Source organism: Mustela lutreola, chromosome 10, assembly GCF_030435805.1.
Source record: "Mustela lutreola isolate mMusLut2 chromosome 10, mMusLut2.pri, whole genome shotgun sequence".
NCBI classification, from domain to species: Eukaryota; Metazoa; Chordata; class Mammalia; order Carnivora; family Mustelidae; genus Mustela; species Mustela lutreola.
Window position 1 is genome coordinate 34,176,675 of NC_081299.1, and position 21,959 is coordinate 34,198,633.

Sequence of the window (21,959 nt, forward strand, 5' to 3'; positions counted from 1 at the left end):
CTCACAACCCTATAATCATGACCTGAGCCGAAACCAAGAGTTGGATGTTTAACCACCTGAGCCACCCAGGTGCCCCTACTGGAAGTTAATTCAGAGAGTGCTCAGTTGTGCTTGGAACTCACGTTAGGCATGGGTCATGTCTCTAACACGTGTGGTATGAGATATGCCTGTGTTCACACAGTAGCTTCCACAGCTTTACAGCGATTGATTATAAAGACAAAGAAACAGAACTTGATTTACCTCCATTCTGTCCTTCAGCGCAGCCAGCTGGAGTTTCGTGTTAAAATTTAGAACAGTGAAACAGTGCAAATGAGAGGCAAAATACTTCTGTTTGGTTAAGTGCAAATTTTTCTTTTAACTTTATTTATTTGAGGAGGGGGAATACAAACAGGGGGAAGAGCATACAGAGAGGGAGAAGCAGACTCCCTGCTGAGCAGAGAGCCCATCTCATTTCAGGGCTCAATTCCAGGACCCTGGGACCATGACCTGAGCCGAAGGCAGACAGACACCCAACTCACTGAGCCACCCAGGCGCCCCGGTTAAAGGCAAATTTTAATTCACACACGAAATGTTTTACTGAATTGGAATCACACTTTTAAAATGGAAATTTATTTTTAAAAAGTCTTAGCTGTTTTAAAATGAAAGATGAATCAGGAAAGTAAATGTTACATCATTGGTACAATTTAGCAGTTTTGGTTTTATTAAAATCATTTGTTAGTTACCGAAGATCACTTATATAAGGTCTCAGATTGCAGTGAAAGGATCAAAGTTCAAACAGGTTGATGTGAAAATGATGTAAACAGTTTTACTTTTTTCATTTTTTTGGTACTGTCATACTAATTGTATGTACTTGCTTTACAAGTAAAAGAAAATTTTCACTCCTATATTTCTTTTCTGCACATTCTTCTTCTTTTCATTTCATGGTCACTTGAAACTATGAAATTTGAAAAAAATAGCAAAATAAATTAACTTTAAAATAGTTAATTAATGGGGTGCCTGAGTGGCTCAGTGGGTTAAAGCCTCTGCCTTCGGCTCAGGTCATGGTCTCAGGGTCCTGAGATGGAGCCCCGCATCGGGCTCTCTGCTCAGCAGGGAGCCTGCTTCCCCCTCTCTCTCTGCCTGCCTCTCTACCTACTTGTGATCTCTGTCTGTCAAATAAATAAATAAAATCTTTTAAAAAATAAAATATTTAATTAAATTAACTAAAGAACTAATGAAATAATTTAAATTAATGATAATTATTAATGTTGTTATTCATAAATGATAAATGGTTTAAATTAATAGTAATTAATTAATTTAGTTTAAAAATAAATAATTTTATCCTATAGAGGGTAAGCAGTTAATAATTTGCTCCATGTATCAAATATGATTCATTCTTTTTTTTTTAAGATTTTATTTATTTATTTGACAGAGAGAGATCACAAGTAGGCAGAGAGGCAGGCAGAGAGGCAGGCAGAGAGAGAGTAAGGGAAGCAGGCCCCCTGCTGAGCAGAGAGCCTGATGTGGGACTCGATCCCAGGACCCTGCGATCATGACCTGAGCCGAAGGCAGCGGCTTAACCCACTGAGCCACCCAGGCGCCCCTCAAATATGATTCATTCTGCAGGCACAGTCGAGATGCCATGTTGGGAGAAACATTAGTTTATGGAAACTGGGAGAGGAATCACCTGAGAGTCAGAGATGGTCCCAGAAGGCAGTGACACCTGAGCTGAGACCTGAGCAGGTGTTAGTGATAGAGGCACAGCCACTATTTCCCAAGGGCCTGCTCCCAGCCCCACCATGTACTAGTGGCTGGAAACACGAAGATAGTCAAGACTCTTCTTACCCAACCTGTTACAAAAGAACAAAAGTCCCCCCTTTCACCAAAGTCCCACTTGCCCATTCGTACTCCGTCTGGGTCCTGTCTTTACTTGAATTATCAATGTCGCTCCTATAATTAAGCTATCTCCTTCAATATCAGTTTCTCTTTATTGGTGGATCCCTGTTTAGCCTCCCTCAATCCTCCTAACTACCATCTTATTTCTTTGCCCCCATTTATAGCAAAACCTCTTTTAAGCACACACACATGCTATGGGGCTAGAACTCACGACACCAAGACCAGTAGTCCCAGGCTCCATCTGCTTTTGTCAGTCACCCATGACTTCCATCTTGTCAAGTCCTGGTTCTTATCTCAGCAACCTTTGATGTGGTGGCACAGTCCCTCTTTTGAATGCACACTTCTCTTGGCTTCCCGAAATATAATCTCCTGACTCCCCTACTTCTCCGTCTGTTACTTCTCAGTCTCCTTGGATGAACTTTCTGTTCTGCTGAAACTTACATGTAGGAGATGCTCAGATTCTGTCCCCAGTCCCTTTATCTAACCAGCTCCTAGCTGATCCCACTTACTCCAATGGCCTTATGACCACCATAAGGTGTTGTGTTGTCAATGCCCAAATTTACATTTAAAACCCCTATCTCTCTCTGAGCACATTTAGTGGACCATCCAAAGTCAGTATGCCTGAAATTGAATTGGTTCAGCTGCCTCCAATCTGCTCTTCTTCTCTTTCCATATTCCCAAACAGGGCAGTCATCACTCAGTTGTTCAAGCCAGTAATCTAGGGGTCATCTTTGTTTCCTCATTTCCTCTCAGCCCTTTACCATTCCAACCCATTACCAAGTTCTTTTCCTTTTCATTCTAAAATATCCTCTAATTGCCATCACCAGCGCCCACCAAATACTAACAGCTCCTTCTTGGAGAGCTCCTTTAGCTTTCTTTCTTTCTTTCTTTCTTTCTTCCTTCCTTCCTTCCTTTCTTTCTTTTTCGTTCTTTCTTTTTTTTTTTTAAGATTTTATTTATTTATTTGACAGAGTCACAAATAGGCAGAGAGGCAGGCAGAGAGAGAGGAGGAAGCAGGCTCCCTGCTGAGCAGAGAGCCCGATGCAGGACTCCATCCCAGGACCCTGAGACCATGACCTGAGCCGAAGGCAGAGGCTCCAACCCACTGAGCCACCCAGGCGCCCTGCTTTAGTTTTCTAACTGGCGTCCCTGCTTTGATCTCATCTCCTATAATCCATAAACCTCAAAGGACCCCAATGATTATTTTAAAAACTTAGATCCTATTAATTTCCAGTTTGAAATCTTTCAGTGGCTTCCCATCACACTTTGAATGAAGTTCAGGCTGCTGTCCAAGACCATTCCCTATCATATCATTCCACTTTCCTCCACACTCACACAGTGGCTGTCCCCCAGTCCCCCTGGGATTCCTCCCGCAAGCCAAGCTCTCTTCTGCTTCAGATTTCTCCAGTCTTCCTATGGGGAGGTCCCTTTCAGGGACTCAGTGCTCAGCTCACATTTTCCTATATCATTTTCTCTGTGGCACTCGCCACCAAAGAATATATTAACTATTGACTTTATTATATTCATTTGCCCTCCCATTTCACATGAAAATTCCTTGAGAGTTAAGACCCTTGGTTCTGTCTTGTTTGCCATTATATCCCTAGTTCCGAAAAACAGTGCAACGCACAGGAGGTACTCAGTAAGAATTCTGGAATAAAGACACCGGCTAGGAAGGTCCCAGAATTTGGTTTGTACACACAAGGGAGAAAGGTACCTGGTTTATAGCAGAGAAGATCCAGGCCGCTGGGAGCTTATGACAAAGAACCCTGACCTGGTGGGGTGCTGGTTATGGTTCTCCTGTCTCCCGTACCCCTGTCTGTAGCTGCCTCCTGCCTCCCGCCCTGGTTTTTCCACTCTGAGGTCTCCAAGGCCTAGAGTCTGCAACCTCAATGTTCTTCCCCCCGCTCGGACCAAAAGGACCAAAAAGAGATGCTCAGACTGAAGGGCCAATGGGGTAAATCGGGTAGAGGCAGACTTCAGACACAAGGTGTGGTGACGGTCTGAGGTCCCCTGTTAGTGACCCTGTCGTGTCCGGGCAGGACCTGGGTGCCCCCTGCAGCGGGGCGGGGTGGGGCGGCTGCTGATGGGTGGGTCTGTGGGTGCGGCCCTTGGCTCCGCCCCCCCGGCTCGGTGAGAAGTAGAAGCTGAACTAGGCAATTGTGATTGTGGCGTGGTGGTGGCGGGGCGCTAGACCTGCGACGCCGAGCCGGAGCGTCTCAGCTGTGATCTGGCGTGGGCCTGGACCCGCACGCCGTCCTGATGTGCAGCCCATCCCAGGCTGAGATGGAGCGGGAGGCGGAGATGCAGATACAGTGGCAGCCGGCTCAGCATCAGCTCGTACAGGTGAGTCCAGACGTCAGCCCCAGGGCCGGGCGTCGGGGGGTGGGGGGTGGGTGGAGGGAAGCAGAAATCTGAGGTATCAGAAGTGTGAGGGTAGGGTTGGGAAGGGGAGGGATGGGAGATCGCGGACATAAATGATGTGACGTTTATGCAATTAATATTCACCCAGCGTTAGCGCCTGTGCTGGGCCCTGGGGGTAAAGAGGACCTGGGAACGCCCTGGATACCTGAATATCCAGGAAAGAAGACAGAGTTAGATTTCTGTCAGTAGGAAGCAAGCAGGGAGGAAAAAATTAGTAAGTAGCAGGCCTTTGCCAAGACGTTCGGGTGAGCTTACTGCAGGATACTATGCTATTATATTAATAAGTAGCTGAATGACTGGACACGTACAAATTACTATGAGGGAGAAGAACGGGGGCCACGGGAACAAATAGCAGAGGTCTTTGAGTTGATTTAGGAGGTGGGGAAGACAGCTGAGGATTTGGTCTGGACCTGGGGAACTGGCTAGGTGAAGGGTTTGCAGGGTCCGAGACCAGAGACAGGAAGGGAATCAGCCTTGGGAGGAAGTGAGAGATGGACTTAGAACTAAGGCCAAGAGAGTGATGGGTGAGTGGCCCAAGGGGAGGGAGGTGGAGATCCCACCTAACGGAAGGTCCTGCAGGGCCATAGCCCATAGGAAGCCTCTGAGGAATTTAAATGTGATCTGTTGTGATTAGATTTGCATTTTGTAAAGAGTTGCCCTGATAGGTGGGCAGAATTCCAGGTGATTGCTGGAAAGCTGCTGTGATGATCCAAGTGAGAACCAAGGTGGCAGCCTCACTAGGAAGGTGAGGGTGAACGTTGAGAAAACCAAATAGGTCTTGGACATGTTTTGGAGGTGGACACCACAAAAACTGGTCATTAACTTGCATCTAGGCGGTGAAGGAGTCATCGGGGACACCAATAAGGATCTCTGGCCTGCACGACTGGGCAAGAATAGTGACATTTTGTGAGAGAGCAAAGGATGAGAAGAACAGGCTTGCGGGGAGGGGGTGAGTTAGGATGAGTTTTAGAACCAGTCCATTGAGGGATGAGCCTTTGGGCTATCCACGTGGACTGAGCAGTAGGCAGTTGGAAGATTGCGGAGATTTCTGCCCTGGAGCTACTGGTCTAGAATAAGTGGAATATAAACCTAAATGGATCATTAGCATGAGAAAGATTGCCTGGAAAGTAGGCAGTATGGGAAACCTGTGGAGGTGGTTGAGGAAGAAGGAGAAAAACCAAGAAAGTGTGACAAAATGTGTTCCCAAGGCCGCAGGAGGAAGGCATTTGAAGCAGAGTGTGGTCAGTAGTCTCAGGAGCTCCGGAGAGGTCAAGCAAGAAGGGGTCTGACAAGTGTTTGGATTTAGTGACGCGAAGGTCGTTGATGACCTTCATGAGAGCTGTTTTCTGTGGAGAAATGGGGGCCAAATCGAATTTGGGGGAATAACTAGGCAAGGTAGTGGTGAAGGTGTATATTTTAAGCATTTCCAAAGAAGTCTGCCTGTGAAGGATCATGAAAATAAAAGAGGGCCGTCACTGAGAGGGAGGAAAAGGGGGGCTGAGCGCCCCAGAAATACCCACCTGATAGACATTATCTGGAGCCTGTTATGTGCTTGCTTTATGCGAGCTGCGTATAGTGGTGAATGAGACAGTTTCTCCCCAACCCTTCTAGGGTGAAAGAAAATTATTTTCTTTCATAGTCAGAACATTTTCAAACCTACCAGAATTCTAATTTCTTTTTTTAAATTTTTTATTTATTTTTTATAAACATATAATATATATATATTTTTAAGATTTTATTTATTTATTTGACAGAGATCACAAGTAGGCAGAGTCAGGCAGAGAGAGAGGAGGAAGCAGGCTCCCCGCTGAGCTGAGAGCCCGATCTGGGACCCGATCCAAGGATCCTGGGATCATGACCCGAGCCGAAGGCAGAGGCTTTAACCCACTGAGCCACCCAGGCGCCCCAGTATATTTTTATCCCCAGGGGTACAGGTCTGTGAATTGCCAGGTTTACACACTTCACAGTACTCACCAAAGCACATACCCTCCCCAACAGAATTCTAATTTCTTAATATCATCTTAAATGTAATTTGTTTTCAGATTTCCCTAGTTGTGCCTAAAATGTGCTTTACAATACTATGTCCAAACCAGGATCTGGTTTAAAACCACACGCCACATCTGGTTGTTCAATCTCTTGAGTTTCTTTGAAATTAGAGTAGTTTTCTTTTTTCCAGACTGACTTTCCATTTTTCATGATCCTGTCTTTGGTCTTGTGGGCTCTTCTTCTTCCGGATTTATCATCTTGCATTCTCCTGGTATAATTTAGCTTGATCCTCTGGCTCTTGGATCCATTTCTAAACTGAACTTAGACCTTAAGCTTCATTGGATTCCTGAAGAAGGTCTCATGGGTATGGTAGACTCCTTCTTCATCAGAGATGAATCTGGATCCCCACGTTTGGGTCACACTAGGCTTGGCCCTTGAATTAAGTTAGTGAAAAGCCTGATTGATCTCCTGATTCAAACTTAACTTTTAGCCTTGTGGTCAGAAAGTAATCTGTGTAACATTATCTTGGATAGATCCAAATGCGCGGTTCCCCACCAATCAGTCACCTATTGGTGTCAACCAAATGTTAATTTTTCCTTAATCGAAAGTTTTTTTTTTTTAATTTTTTTTTTAAATTTATTTAACAGACAGAGATCACAAGTAGGCGGAGAGGCAGGCACAGAGACGGGGGGAAGCAGGCTCCCTGCTCAGCAGAGAGCCCGACGTAGGGCTCGATCCCAGGACCCTGGGACCATGACCTGAGCCGAAGGCAGAGGCTTAACCCACTGAGCCACCCAGGCACCCCCCTTAATTGAAAGTTTTATGAAGGGTTGTAAAATAATGATTTTCCAATTCTACCACTCCTTTTACATTTATTAGTCTGTGTTCTTCTGTAAAGCAGGATTTTTCTTAAACCATTGGACTCTTCTGGTGATTTTGAAATGTTTCCTACCAGAACGAGATTAAAAAAAAACACTTAATTTTCACTTCAAATCACAATGTTCAAAGCTTCTGTTAAAACGAGTAGTCATTATTCTTTTTGATTCTCAAATTGTCACAAGTTTGGCCAGTAGGACCTTTTTTAGACATTTAAAGTGTGGTAAAATCTACATAACAAAAATATCATTATAACCATGTTTAAGTGTATAATTAGTGGCATTAGTCATACCACATTTCTGTGCGACCATCCCCACTATTAATCCTCACAACTTTTTTCATCTTCCCAAATTGAAACTCTTTTATTTTTATTTTTTAAATTTAAATTTAATTAATGAACATATGACGTATTATTTGTTTTAGGGGCTGTAATTCATCAGTCTTCTATAATACCCAGTGCTCATTACAACCGGGGACACCGTCCCATGTCCATCACCCAGTTCCCCCATCCCTCCATGTAGCAACCCTCATTTTGTTTCCTTTAAGAGTCCCCTGTGGGGGGCGCCTGGGTGGCTCAGTGGGTTAAGCCTCTGCCTTCAGCTTGGGTCATGGTCCCAGGGTCCTGGGATCAAGCCCCACCATTGGGCTCTCTGCTCAATGGGGGGCCTGCTTCCCCCTCTCTCTCTCTGCCTACTTATGATCTCTCTCTCTCTGTCAAATAGATTAATATCATTAAAAAAAAAAAAAAAGAGTCTCCTGCAGTTTTTCCCTCCCTTCACTATGTTCCTCTGCCTTCCAAACTGAAACTCTTCAACCAATAAAAAGTAACTTCCCAATGCCAGCCTGCCCATATCCCTGACAGGCAATCACCATTCTACTTTGTCTCTTTGAATTTGACTTCCTTAAATATCTCCTATGAATGGAACCATACATTTTTTTTGTCCTTTTGTGACCAGCTTATTTGACTTAGCTTAATGTCTTCCAGGCTCATTCATGTTGAAGTATGTATCAGAATTTCCTCTTTTTTTTTTTTTTAAAGGCTGAATAATAGAACATTTTAGGTATATGCCCCAGTTTGTTCATCCGTTCATCTGCTGATAGACACTTTGGGTTGCTTCTACATTTTGGCTTTGATGAATTCTGCTGCCCCGAATATGGGCATACAAATACCTGTTTCAGTCCCTGCTTTCAATTCTTGTAGGGAGATACCAGAAGTGGAATTGTTACATCATAAAGTAATTTTATTTTTAATTTGTTGAAGGGCTGTCCTACTCTTTTTTCCATAGTGGCTGCACCATTTTACATTGCTGCCATCAGTGCACGAGGGTTCTAATTTTTCCATGTCTTGCCATCACTATGGGGTTTTTTGTTTTTGTTTTTGGTAACAATCAAACGGGTGTGAAGTGGTATCACATTGTGGCTTTGGTTTGCATTTCCTTAATGGCTGGTTATGTTGAGCATCTTTCATTGGTTTATTGGACATTTGTATATCCTTGGAGAAAAGTCTAGTTAAGTCCCTTGCCCATTTTTGAATTGGGCTGTTTGTTTTGGGTTAAGTTCTAGGAGCTCCCTATATCTTCCAGATATTAGTCTCTGTTAGATATGTGATTTGCAGATGTATTCTCCCCTTCTGCGGGTTGCCCTTATAACTCTGCTGGTGGTGTCTTTTGATGCACAAAAGATTTTAATTTGATGAAATTCAGCTTCTCTTTTCTTCTTCTGTTGCCATGCCTTTAGTTTCATATCCGAGAAATCATTACCAAATCCAACGTCATGAAGCTTTCCCCTTATGTTTCTTCTAAGAGTTATAGTTTAGCTCTTGTGTGGAGGTCTTTGATCCATTTTGAATCAATTTTCATATGTAGTATTAAGTAAAGGCCTTTCATTCTTTGGCACGTGGATATCCCGCTTTGCCAGCACCATTTATTTAAAAGGCTGTCCTTTCCTCCATTGAACGATCTAGGCACCCTTGTTGAAAATCATTTGATCATATGTATGGGGGTTTATTTCTGGGCTCTATTCCTTTTGTTGATGAATAGGTCTATAGTTAATGCCAATATTACATTGTTTTGATGACTTAGCTTTGTAGTAAGTTTTGAAATCAGGAAGTGTGAATTTTCCAATTTTGTTCTTTTTCAAGATTGTTTTTGGCTATTTGGGGTCCCTTGCAATTCCATATGAATTTTAGGGGGTAGATTATTCTTGCAAAAAAGGTATTTTGGTAAGAGGTTGTATGGAATATGTAGGTTATTATACTTAGCATTGACATCATAACTTTTTTTTTTTTTTAAAGATTTTATTTATTTATTTGACAGAGGGAGATCACAAGTAGGCAGAGAGGCAGGCAGAGAGAAAGAGAGGGAAGCAGGCTCCCTGCTGAGCAGAGAGCCCGATGCGGGACTCGATCCCAGGACCCTGGGATCATGACCTGAGCCGAAGGCAGCGGCTTAACCCACTGAGCCACCCAGGCGCCCGACATCATAACTATTAAAGTCTTACAATCCAGGAACACTAAGATGTGTCTCCGTTTATTTTGTCTTTAATTTCTTTCAGTAATATTTTGTAGTTTTCAGTGATTAAGTTAACCTCCTTGGTTATTTCTAAATATTTAATTCTTTTTGATGCTATTATCCATTAAATTGATTTTGTAATTCCCTTTACAGATAGTTTATTGTCAGTGTATAGAAACAACTGATTTTTGTGTATTGAATTTGAATCTTTTTTATTTTTTAATTGAATTTTATTTTTATTTTTTTAAAGATTTTATTATTTATTTGTCAGAGAGAGAGAAAGACAGAGAGAGAGCACATAAGCAGGCAGAGTGTCGGCAGGCAGAAGCGGAGAGAGAAGCAGGCTCCGAGCAAAGAGCCTGATGCAGGACTTGATCCCAGGACCCTGGAATCATGGCCTGAGCCGAAGGCAGTTGTTTAACCGATTGAGCGATCCAGGCATCCCCAATTTTTTTTTTTTTAATTTGAATTTTACTTAGTTAACTTACAGTACAATATTGGTTTCAGGAGTAGAATTCAGGGACACCTGGGTGTCTCAGTCAGTTAAACGTCTGCCTTCAGCTTGGGTCATGATGCCAAGGTCCTGGAATCAAGTCCATGGTCGTGCTCCTTGCTCAGTGGGGAGCCTACTTCTCCCTCTGCCTGCTGCTCCCCTTGCTTAAGTGCTCTTGCTCTCCCTATGACAAATATATAAAATCTTTAAAAAAAGTAGAATTCAGTGATTCATATGACTGAATATATATAATATATAATTACATATAACACCCCGTGCTCATCACAAGTGCCCTCCTTAATACCACCCAACTAGCCCATCCCCACCACCTCCCTGCCCTCAAACCTCAGTTTGTTCTGTCTCAGTAAGAATCTCTTATGGTCTGTTTCCCTCTCTCCTTTTTTCCCTGCTTCCCATTTGTTCACTGTTTCCTTTTTTTGTTGTTGTTCTTTAAAGATTGATTTTTGAGAGAGAGAGAGAGAACACTGGCAGGAGAGTAATAGAGGGAGCAGGAGAAGTAGTCTCCTGACTGAGCAGGGAGCCCGATGTGGGGCTCCATCCCAGGACCCAGATATCATAACCTGAGCCAAAGCAGACACTTAACCAACTGAGCCACACAGATGCCCTGTTTTCTTTCTTAAATTCCACACATGAATGAGATTATATGGTAATTTGTCTTTCTCTGACTAATTTCATTTAGTGTAATACACTCCATCCACATCATTGCAAATGGCAGGATTTTTTTCTTTCCTTTTCCTTTTTCTTTCTTTAAGAGAGGAAGAGGGAGATGGGGAAAAGGGCAGAGGGAGAGGGAGAGAGAGAATCTTAAGCAAGTTCCACACCCAGTGCAGAGACCCATCTGGAGCCTGATCTCATGACCCTGAAGTCATGACCTGAGCTGAAGTGAAGAGTCAATCACTTAACTGACTGAGCCACACAGGTACCCCCAAGATTTCATTCTTTTTGATGGCTGAGTAATATTCCACTGTGTGATTGAGATAGATATATATCCCCCAATTTTGGCTGTTGTTGCTAATGCTGATATAAACATGGGGTGCACGTACCCGTTTGAATCTGTATTTTGTGTACTTTGGGTGAATACCCAGTAGTGCAGTTGCTGGGTCATAGGGTAGCTCTATTTTTAACTTTTTGAGGAACCTCCATACTGTTCTACTGAGTGGCTGTTCCAGTTTGCATTCCCACAACAGTGCAAGAGGATTTCCCTTTCTCAGCATCCTCGCCAACACCTGTTGTTTCTTCTCTTGTTAATTTTAGCCATTCTGACAGGTGTGAGATGGTATCTCATCCTGGTTTTGGTTTGTATTTCCCTGATGCTGAATGATGGTGAGCATCTTTTCATGAGTCTGTTAGCCTTCTGGATGTCTTCTTTGGAAAAGTATCTACTCATGCCTTGAATTTGAATCTTACTACTTATGGGGTGCCTGGGTGGCTCAGTTGGTTAAGTGTCTGACTCTTGGGTTCAGCTCAGTCATGATCCTCAGGGTCATGGGATGGAATCCTGAGTTGGGCTCCACACTCAGTGCAGTCTGCTTGAGATTATCTCCCTCTTCCTCTACCCCTCTCTGACACATGTGTTTACTCACTCTCTCAAATAAATAAATAAATAAACAATCTTTTATAAAATGACTCTTACTACTGAATTTGTTAGTTTTAACAGGTGTATGTGTAATCCTTTGGTTTTCCACATATATGATCATATCATCTGGGAACAGACAGTTCACTTCTTTTCCAATACAGGTGCCTTTTGTTTTTCTTATCTGATTGCTCTGGTTAGAACTTCCAATACAATGTGAAATAAAAATGGTCAAAGTGGGGATGCCTGGGTGGCTCAGTCGGTTTAGCTGCTGCTTTCAGCTCAGGTCGTGATCTCAGAGTCCTGAGATCAAGCCCCACATGGGGGGAGGGGGGATCTTTGCTCAGCAGGGAGCCTGCTTCTCTCTCGGCCACCTGCCACTCTGTCCACTTGTGCGCACGTGCTCTCTCTCTCTCTCTCTCCCTGGCAAATAAATAAATAAATAAATAATAAAAAGGTATAGGGGCAGAACATTTTTTTAAAAAATGGTCAAAGTGGCCATCCTTGTTTTCTTGATCTTAAAGAGCCTTCAGTCTTTCATCATGAATATGCTATAAGCTATGGGTTTTTCATAAATGCCTTTTATCAACTTGGAAGTTTCTTTCTATTCTTTGTTTTTTTGAGTTTTTTCCTTAATCACGAAAGGGTATTGTATTGTTTCAAGTGCTTTTTCTGCTTTCTCCCCCCTTTATTTTACTTTGATTTTCAGATGCTGAATCAGCCTTGTCTTCCTGGAATAAATTCCACTTGGTTATGTTGTATAATCTGATTAATATGCTGGTGGATTTGGTTTGCTGAATTTTTTTTAAAGGATTTTTTTGGTATCTGTATTCATGAAAGATGTTGTTTAGTTCACTTGTGATGTCTTTGCCTGGCTTTGGTATCAAGGCAATGCCGGAATGAGGTAGCAAGTATTCCCTCTTCTTCAATTTTTTGAAAGAATTTGAGAAGCATTGATATCCTTCCTTAAATATTTAGAATTCACCATAAGCCATCAAGTTCAGGGTTTTTCTTTGTCCTAGAGGGTTTTGATTACTGATTCAGTCTCTTTACTAGTTATGGGTCTGTATAGATTTTCTACTTCTTCATGATTCAGTGTTGGTAGATTTTTGTCTTTGTAGGTATTTATCCATATCATTTAGGTTATCCAAACTGTTGGAATGAAATTGTTCATAGTACTCTCATAATCTTTTTCGTTTCTGTAAAATGGGTAGTAATGTCCTCTCTTTCACATTTTTCTTGGCCAGTCTAGCTAAAGGTTTGGCAATTTGTTAATCTCTCTGAAGAACCAGTTCTTGGTTTCATTGATATTTTTTCTAATATTTCCTTCCTTCTGCCAGCTTTGGGGTTAGTTTGTTCTTTTTTTTAGTTCCTTAAGGTGTAAAGCTAGATGTTGAATTGAGATTTTTTTAATTATTATTATAAGCATTCACAGCTACAAATTCCCTCTTGGGAGGGAAAATGTACAGAATATTTCCTATTGAAATTCACCGTTATTTTTGCTTAATTTATTCTGATTTTAAATTAATTAACTAATTAATTATGAAAGATTTTATCTATTTATTTGACAGAGAAACAGTGAGAGAGGGAACACAAGTGGGGGTAGAGGGTGAGGGAGAAGCCGGCTTCCTGCTGAACAGGGAGCACGCGGGGCTCAATCCTAGGACCCTGAGATCATGACCTGAGCTAAAGGCAAAAGCTTAGCAACTGAGTCCCTGAGGTGCCTCTACTCTGATTTTTAAAATGGCATTTTTCACTTGCTGAAAATCCCAATTTCTTACAATATTATTTTGAAACTATTTTAATGAAAAATAACAAACAGAGAAGTGGATATAAGTGTACAGCCTAATGGATGATTACACAGTGAAGATCTGTGAAACACTGCCACCACTGCAGAAGCCCCCTCCATGCCCCTTATCATTGTCTCCCCTGCTCCCCTCTAATATAACTTGTTATCTGGACATAACTTCTTTGAATTCCGCTATCTCTGTTCTGTGATGTTTCTGTAATTGGTGTAAAAGCCGGAATTGCTTTCTTAAGTTTGCTTTCTTTTTGTGTGTGTGCGTGAACGATGCTCATTTTTCCTTGATCTGTGGCAACATTTTTCCCAGTCAATTTCTTTAAGATTTTATTTATTTATTTGAGAGAGAGAAAGAAAGCGGGAGAAGCAAGTGCCTGAGCCTGAGTTGGGGTAGGGGTGTGTGTGCAGAGGGAGAAGGAGAAGCAGTGGGGGAGGGACAGAGGGAGAAGATGCTGGGATCCATCCAAGGACCCCCTGGGATCATGACCTGACCTGAAGGCAGATGCTTAACCAACTGAGCCACCCAGGAGCCCTGATTTATTTTGTTTGTTTGTTTTGGTTTTTTGAGATTGCAATATTCAATTTCTCTTGGTGTTTTAGTATCTTCTGTGGATACTGTATTTTTTACTTACATTTTGGTTTTCTTATTTGAATGGATTGGCCTTTTCTGGACTGTCACAGTGGAGGGATAGATGGGAAACTATTCATTAAGATAGTTTCAAAATAATATTGTGAGAAATCAGGATTTTCAGCAAGAGCTCTCTCTAATGCTACAGTGATGGACAGCTTTAAAAAATATTTCCTGGATCTTGTCCTGTTTCAAGAGGTTCTACTGCCCATCTCTTCTTTATTTCCCTTTACACCAGTCAGTCTTCCAGGAATACCACCTCTTGACTTCCAAGCTCATCTCCTACCCTTGTTAAAAATCGTCCTCTTTTCCTTACCTCCTCCGGTGTTGATCTCAGACTTGTCCTCTGCAGTTCCAACTCAGTTCAGACCCTCTTCTGTAAGTAAATATTTGCAGATGCTTTCTAAGTTTGACTAGAGTCATGACCCATCTGAACCCTCAATTCTTCCCACTCTTGTGGCTTTCTGCACTTAGGCCAATTTTGTATGTTCTTTCACCCTTACACTTAAAGATATCTTTGAAGGTTTTCTCAGACTTTTACTGAAGCTATAGGCTATAGGCTAAAATATAGAATATTTTATTTGCTCTCTTGGTTCTTTTTTTTTGACATGAACATGACAAGGAGGAAAAGTGGCATGTGTCCCGTCCAGGCTTCCACTGTGCTCCTGTCAGCTAGACTTGCTTCTTAGAAAGGCCACCCAGGAGAATGGCCTGGTGCTGGGATAATTCAGGCAAAAGATCTTGGAGGCTGGATAAGGGTGGAGTCCGGAGATGGGAAAGAGGGATTGGAGTTGGGAAGGAGGGACATGTGGAATTGGAATTTGAACTAGGGGTGAATTTCACTTCTCTCTCTTCAAGGATACTGAGAAGTCAATGTCCATCTTGGACATGTCTCCATCTCCTAGACGCAGTGGAGTGCATACCTCTTGGAATGATGGCACATCAGGCATTCACTACCTCCTTCCGTGCACAGAGCTGGAGAGGATCCCTTTGGCCTTAGCTGAGGCTCCCAGGCAGAATGCAAGTGAAACGGGGCCACAGTTCAGTATGATGCTGCCTGAGCATGGTGTGAGCTACTGCTCCCAAGTGACTCGCACTCCTTCCCAGATGATTTACTGTGAGGGAATATCTCCCTCCCAGCCAGGCATGGTGATTTTCAGGGGGCCCCAGATGATGCCCTTAGGAGAGCCCAGTACTCCGGGGGTGGCCATGACCTTTGGTGGGAATCTAAGGATGCCCCGCAGTGGGCCTCCAGTTTCAGCTCCCAGTGGAATCTCAGTGACATCCCACATCAATGTTCCATCAATGCCTTATTCTGGCCCCCCCACAGTACCTTCTAACAGAGACTCTTTAACACCTAAAATGTTACTGGTCCCAACCATGCCTTCTACTGAGACCCAGGCAATGCTTCCTTCTTTGACTCAGATGTTGCCCCCTAAAGAACCCCATGACTTTAGGATGAGCCCCGCCGGGTCCCCATCATTTCTGGCTTTAGAATCCCAGGACTCTCTCAGCCAGCCAGGCTCCCAGGAAGACCCCTTACCCAAGCAGCGCATGCATGCCCCCCTGAAAGCAGAGCGGAACTCCAGGTCCCAGGAAAGGGCTCTCAGGAGGAGATCCCCGGTTTCAAGGCCTTACTGCTGCCAGTATGAAAGCTGTGGAAAAGCTTATACTAAGCGCTCCCACCTCGTGAGTCACCAACGCAAACACACAGGTGAATGAGGTGTTCAGATAGGTGGGATGAGGTTGGGTGGGGTAGAGGAGTCTCTGGGCTTTAGATTTGTGCTAGACCACTGGTTTGTAATGGCTTGGGATTAGCTTGTTATCTTTCAAGCTTGGGGTCAAACTGTATTGGCCCCACCAATGTGCTTTCCTGCTACCTAGTGTGACCATGCCAGAATCATGGGACTGCTGGTCTTGTTGCCTCCTTGCTCCTTTCCCTTGGTTTTCTCTTGGTTTCTCAACCTTGACTGCTCTTCCTCAATAGAGTCAGACCCCTTTCTAAGCACCTGCTGGCATGTTCTTCTACTTAATTTCTTCTGTCCCTTGTCACCTCCCCACAGGTGAGAGGCCCTATAAATGCATGTGGGAAAGCTGTATGTGGTCTTTTTTCCGTTCTGATGAGCTTGGACGACATATGCGGATACACACCAGATACCGACCACATAGATGTGATCAATGCGGCCGACAATTCATGAGATCTGACCATCTCAGGCAACACCGAAGGATTCACCAACGGGTGCCAGGATCCCCAGACCTCCAGGCCAGCAGTGGACAGATGGCTGGTCCTCCTGCTGCTGGTCTTTAGACGAATCTCCTCTCCTCATCTTGGTTTCTCTACCCAGATCTCGCCTGCCTCTGACCAGATAGTCTTCAGTAGGAATAGGCTTCGATGAAGACAGAGAAAGATTATGAGGTGGTGTTAAAGCCTATATGAGCTCTGGACCCAGTCAGAGACTCCTTGGAACTGTCTTGCGTGCCCTCGTCTCTCTGGGGCCACCTACTTTTGCCAAGGTTAGCCACATGGGAAAACGAAGGAAAGTAGAAATTGGGAGCTTTATCCAAAAGCTCTTTATCTTGTGTCACTGCCCAGCCTGAAACTCTTCAGCTACTTTCCTTCACCTGCTACATAAAATCCAACTTCCTTATCTTGGTCTTCTATAGTTTCCAGAACCAGACTATGTTTAAATCCTGAATTTACTTACCATTTACTAGCCATGTGACCTGGGAAAAGGTGTTTGGTCACTATGCCATGTTTCCTCATCTGGTACACAAGAAAAACAGTGTTGGACTGTTTTGGACCCATCTTAGGTACTGAATCAGATTCTCTTTGGCACTCACCAGCCACATGTCCAGAGATTGTTTCTCCTATAGCTTCGAGACTTGGATGGAATGCCACACTGCAGGGCATGGGATCTGGCATCTCAGGTTGCTATATTAGCGGCCCAGAAGTGTGGGGGAGTAAATGCTCCTGAAATAACATTTAATTCATGGGAGATGGGAGAGACTCAGGCGGATCAAGTACCTTCTTCCCTCCCTTTCCTCGGGACCTGCAAGGTACTGTTTCTCCAATGGGAGGATTGCCCGAGTAGCCATTGGACACACCTGCTGTGTTTCTTCAAGGCTTGTCATGAAGCAGGACCCAACTGCTATCAGTTTGCATTACCATCAGTTCTTCCCTGCCTTGCTTCCCTTTTCTCACTCGGTGTCCTGGGTTTGCACCTCTCAAATAAAACATAAGTACTTAGTTCTTGTTTCAGGCTCTGTTTTCTAGGTGACTTGGGGTGGAGGACAGAAGACTGGGGCGGAGAAGGACAAAGCCTACTGTAACTTCCTCTTCTCCCCTAACCGCTACCTGGGCTACCAAATACCAGGTATTAATGGCTCTGTCCTGCCCTTTTCCCTCCTGTAGGGTTGAGAGCATAATAGCTATCCTGAGTATTCAGGTGGTTTTGAGTCTCATTTCTAGACTTCTCAGCCAGCCATTCCACTGGCTGGCAAACTAAGAGGGACTTGCCTAAACTCAGGTGGCAGAGCTGGGATCCCAATCAGAATTGGGATTGTTGCCGAACGCTGCCAGGTGATAGCCACAGAGATATGAATCAGGTCCTGTGGCCAAGGGATCATCTTGATCTAGGGGCTGAGAAGTCCACCTAGGTGTGGTGGCCATGGAGAGGAGGAACACCTAAAGGGAAGGTCAGAGAGGCTTTCTGGAGGAGGTCACCCTTGAGCTCAGTGAGTGTATGTAATATTTAGTAATCCCTTAAGTGTTGGAATAAACTGAGCAGGTGAATGAAGAGAAAAGAATTCCAGACAGATTGCTAGACCAACACAACTGCTCAGAGGAGAGTCAAACCAGCAAGCTTCTATTCATTCAACAAACATTCTTTGAGTCCACTACAGAAGCATCAGAGCTGTGGGGACTCATGGTGGAGAGCACAGGAACAATGGAAGGGTGTGTCAGGGAAGAAAGACTTCCTCAAAAGGAGGTGCCTGAGCCAGTCCTGAAGGACTCATGGGCCTTAGCCAGACCCTCAATTTCCTGGATATCTACCCTTGGTCATATCCTATGTTGGACACTAAGGACTCAGAGCATGACAGTACCTTGCTGTGGGCCATCAAGACCACAGTTAAACATTCTGAAAGCACTCAGTGTTGCCAAGAAGAGCCGCCAAATCTCGGGGGGCTCAAATTTATTCCGGGCATTGTGGAAGCCCCACAGGTAGAGTGACACCTGTGACCGACCCCCATCCCCACCCTTACCTCCTCCTGCATGGCCACCTTGGTCTGTTACCTTGGTAGCCCCGGTGTACCTGCACCAGGCATTCAGTGCCTTCCACCCAAACTCTTGAGTGGGGGGAGTGGACATGATAAATAAGGGAAGGGGTGCTTGATTGGGACCCAATGCGTGGCCTCAGGTCTCAAGAGCCCAAAGTATCTCTCATTCCCACCTGGGCACCGGGTCCCTTCTGTGAAGCAGGACATCTCAAGGTCAGTGGGCCAGCACGGGTCTCCATTCCCTGCCCTTCCTGGCTCATACACATGGCTGCTGGTAGGGTCAGAAGGCCAGATTGCTTGTTGGGAGGTAAGAGCGAGGTCTGTTGGTGACCCATCACTTTCACCAAGGAATGGAACTGGAAGGAGCCAGAGAGGGCAGGGGTGTGCCAGACACTATAGAGTTGGGCAACAAGGGGCCCTGCCCTTGTGGAGGTCACAATCTAGTGGAGGAAGGACAACAGACATTTGGAATGCAATGAGGACAAATACCAGGGACTTGCATGTAAGAGGACAAGGGTTTGGAAGGCATTCCCTTGGGAAATAGGGTTTGAGCTCAGTGGTAAGGACTAACTAAGAGGAAGATAAGGAGGTGAGGAAGTTACTGGAAGGGAAAAAGTTTACAGGTTACCTTATCGCAGACCTTGGCTAAGCCTTTCCCAGAATTATCTTGTTCAACGCCAGGTAGTATGGGTGGGGTAAAGGCTTTGTGGGCTCCAGAGTGAGATTAATAGATTTTGAATCCTGCCACTGCCATTTTCTGCCCATGTGGCCTTGGGCAATTTCCTTATCTCTGCACCAGATAGCAAGTGGGGCAAGATTGACACCTTCCAACTGATGAGAGAATTAGTCCTGATTGTTCCTTCTGCTTAAGGGGAAGGGATCATTCCAGGGGAGAGTGGCAGAGAGTGGATGGTGGCTGGGACAGGGTGTGACCTGAGAGTAGTAGAAGGGTTTAAGAGATAAAATCATCCCCGGGATAGTTGGATCTGGTTGGCTAGGGAGAGGTCAAGGATAGCTCCCAAGTTAATAGCTTGTGTTCGAAGTGACGGGAAGGAGAATGGATGAAGTTTATTTTTCTGTATTTTTATTATTGATGTCAATCATGTGCAAAAAAGTTTGCTTATATACAGTTTAACGTATTTGCCCTTTAGGCCACTTAAAAAAGAAGCACACACTAATAACATTTGATGCCTCGGTGCTCCCCTCTGACCAGGGGCCTCATCCTCTACTGAGGTAACCACTATCCTGAATTTTGGTGAATTTGTGTTTGTTTTTGTTTTTACCATATGTATATATTCTTAAACCCTATAATGATTTGTTTTATGTGGTTTCAAACTTTGTTTATTCTGTTTGGGGTTCATTGAATGTCTTCCATCTAAAGGTTTTTTGTTTTTTAAAATTTATTGATTTATTTATTTATTTGACAGACAGAGATCACAAGTAGGCAGAGAGGCAGGCAGAGAGAGGAGGAAGTAGGCTCCCCGCTGAGCAGAGAGCCCGATCTGGGGCTTGATCCCAGGACTCTGGGATCATGACTTGAGCCGAAGGCAGAGGCTTTAACCCACTGAGCCACCCAGGTGCCCCCATCTAAAGGTTTATAGTCAATAAAATTTGGAATTTTTTGGCATGTTTTGTCAATTTTTTGTCCCCCTCCCCTTTTTCTCCTGACTCAGAATCTGCGCATATAATAGACTGTTTGCTGTTGTCCCACAGGCCACTGGATGCTCTGTCCATTTTTTTCAGTCTTTTCTTTCTCATTTTAGATCTTATCTTCTACAGTGTAATCTGCTGTGTTTTTCAGATACTGTACTTTTCATCTCTAGAAATTCCATCTGGATCTTTTAAAATCTCCTATTTCTCTCCTTGTCATGCCCATATTTTTCTCTCCCTCAAACACAAGAAGCATAGTTAAAAGAGCTGTTTCAATGTCCTCAGATGCCGGTTCCATCATGTTCATCATTTCTGAGTCTGTAATGGTTGGTTTTTCTCTTGATAATTGCCCTTATTTTCCTGCTTTGAATAGCTGATAATTTTGTACTCGAGGCCAGACCATTGTGAATGTACATTGTTGGTTGCTGGATTTTGTTTTATTCCTTTACATATTGTTAGTTTTAAATTCTGGCATGCATTGCACTTTCTTGGAGTTAGTTGGATCTCTTTGAGGCTTACTTTTCTTTCCCTCGGAGAATATTTATTTATTTATTTAAAGATTTTATTTATTCGTTTGTCAAAGAGCATGCAAGCAGGGAGAGCAGCAGGCAGAGGGAGAAGCAGGCTCCCTGCTGAGCAAGGAGCCCTATGTGGGACTTGATTCCAGGACCTGAGCAGAAAGGCAGATGGTTGAACGACTGAGCCACTCAGGCATCTGGGGTATTTTTATTCATGTGAGACTTACACTTTCAGCTTTTTTAGAACAGTCTCAGAACTGCATTTTTTTCTAGGGCTAATTCAACCCCACTACTAAGGCTACATTCTGAGGATTCTTCCTGATCGATATATTATGTTCTTGCATTCTGGTTGGTGAAAACAAACTATTTCCCATCCTGTGTGAGATCCAGGAATTGTTTGCCTACTTTTCAGTGTTTTTCTTCTTAGTCTCAAGTAATTTCTTCTCATGCTTGATCAGTACTTAGTCAAAGACGCAGAGGGAAACCTCTCTGGATCTTGAGCCACCCAGGTACTCCTCATCATTTTTTTTTTTTTTTTATAGAGTTAGAGGACGAATGGGGGTGTGTGTAGGGGTGGAGGGAGAGACAGAGAAGATCCCAAGAAGGCTTCATGGTCAGTGCAGAGCCTGACATGGGGCTTGATCTCACTTCTCTGAGGTCATGACCTGAGCCAAATCAAGAGTCTAATGCTTAACTGACTGAGTCACCCAGGCACCCCTCATTCCTTTTTTTTTTTTAATTGAAGTATAATTGACACACAACGTTACATTAGTTTCAGCTGTACAACATAGTGATTTGACAAGTCTGTTGGCCATTTGTGTATCTTCTTTAGAAAAATGCCTATTGAGGTCCTCTGTCCATTTTAAAATCTGATTATTTGTTTTTCTGCTGTTGAGTTGTGTAAGTTCTTTATATATTTCGGATATTAACCCCTTATGAAATACATAATTTGCAAATATCTGGGAGAACCATGTTTTTTAAGTAGCACCGTAGTGAGAGATTCCAAGGTGGATGAGATGGGAAAATGAATCTTCGGGTAGCTGGATGGGTTGGGATGTCTTCACAAGGCAGAGACGTGGCAGGACGTGAAGGCAAGAAGAAGAAACAGCTTCTTGTGGGGCGCCTGGGTGGCTCAGGGGGTTAAAGCCTCTGCCTTTGGCTCGGGTCATGATCCCAGGGTCCTGAGATCGAGCCCCGCATCGGGCTCTCTGCTCAGCGGGAAGCCGGCTTCCTCCTCTCTCTGTCTGCCTCTCCGTCTATGTGATCTCTCTCTCTGTCAAATAAATAAATAAAATCTTAAAAAAAAAATAGCTTCTTGGAGGAGATGGA

General features: G+C 43.8%; 1 protein-coding gene across 1 annotated transcript; it reads left to right on the forward strand.

The window, feature by feature from the left end:
- Positions 1 to 4,158: 4,158 nt before the first annotated feature.
- On the forward strand, positions 4,159 to 17,419 carry KLF17 (KLF transcription factor 17). Its single transcript, XM_059138508.1, has 3 exons — positions 4,159 to 4,218; positions 15,043 to 15,898; positions 16,248 to 17,419. The coding sequence occupies exons 1-3, from the start codon at positions 4,159 to 4,161 to the stop codon at positions 16,490 to 16,492; spliced, it is 1,161 nt and encodes a 386-aa protein (XP_058994491.1). The 3' UTR covers positions 16,493 to 17,419.
- Positions 17,420 to 21,959: the final 4,540 nt, after the last annotated feature.

What these genes read in the sequence shown, in the direction of transcription:
- KLF17 (XM_059138508.1), top strand. Translation starts at nt 4,159, where the DNA reads ATGGAGCGGGAGGCGGAGATGCAGATACAGTGGCAGCCGGCTCAGCAT. An exon ending in CTCAGCATCAGCTCGTACAG is followed by an intron (nt 4,219 to 15,042) that starts GTGAGTCCAGAC and finishes TCTCTCTTCAAG; the next exon opens with GATACTGAGAAGTCAATGTC. An exon ending in TCACCAACGCAAACACACAG is followed by an intron (nt 15,899 to 16,247) that starts GTGAATGAGGTG and finishes ACCTCCCCACAG; the next exon opens with GTGAGAGGCCCTATAAATGC.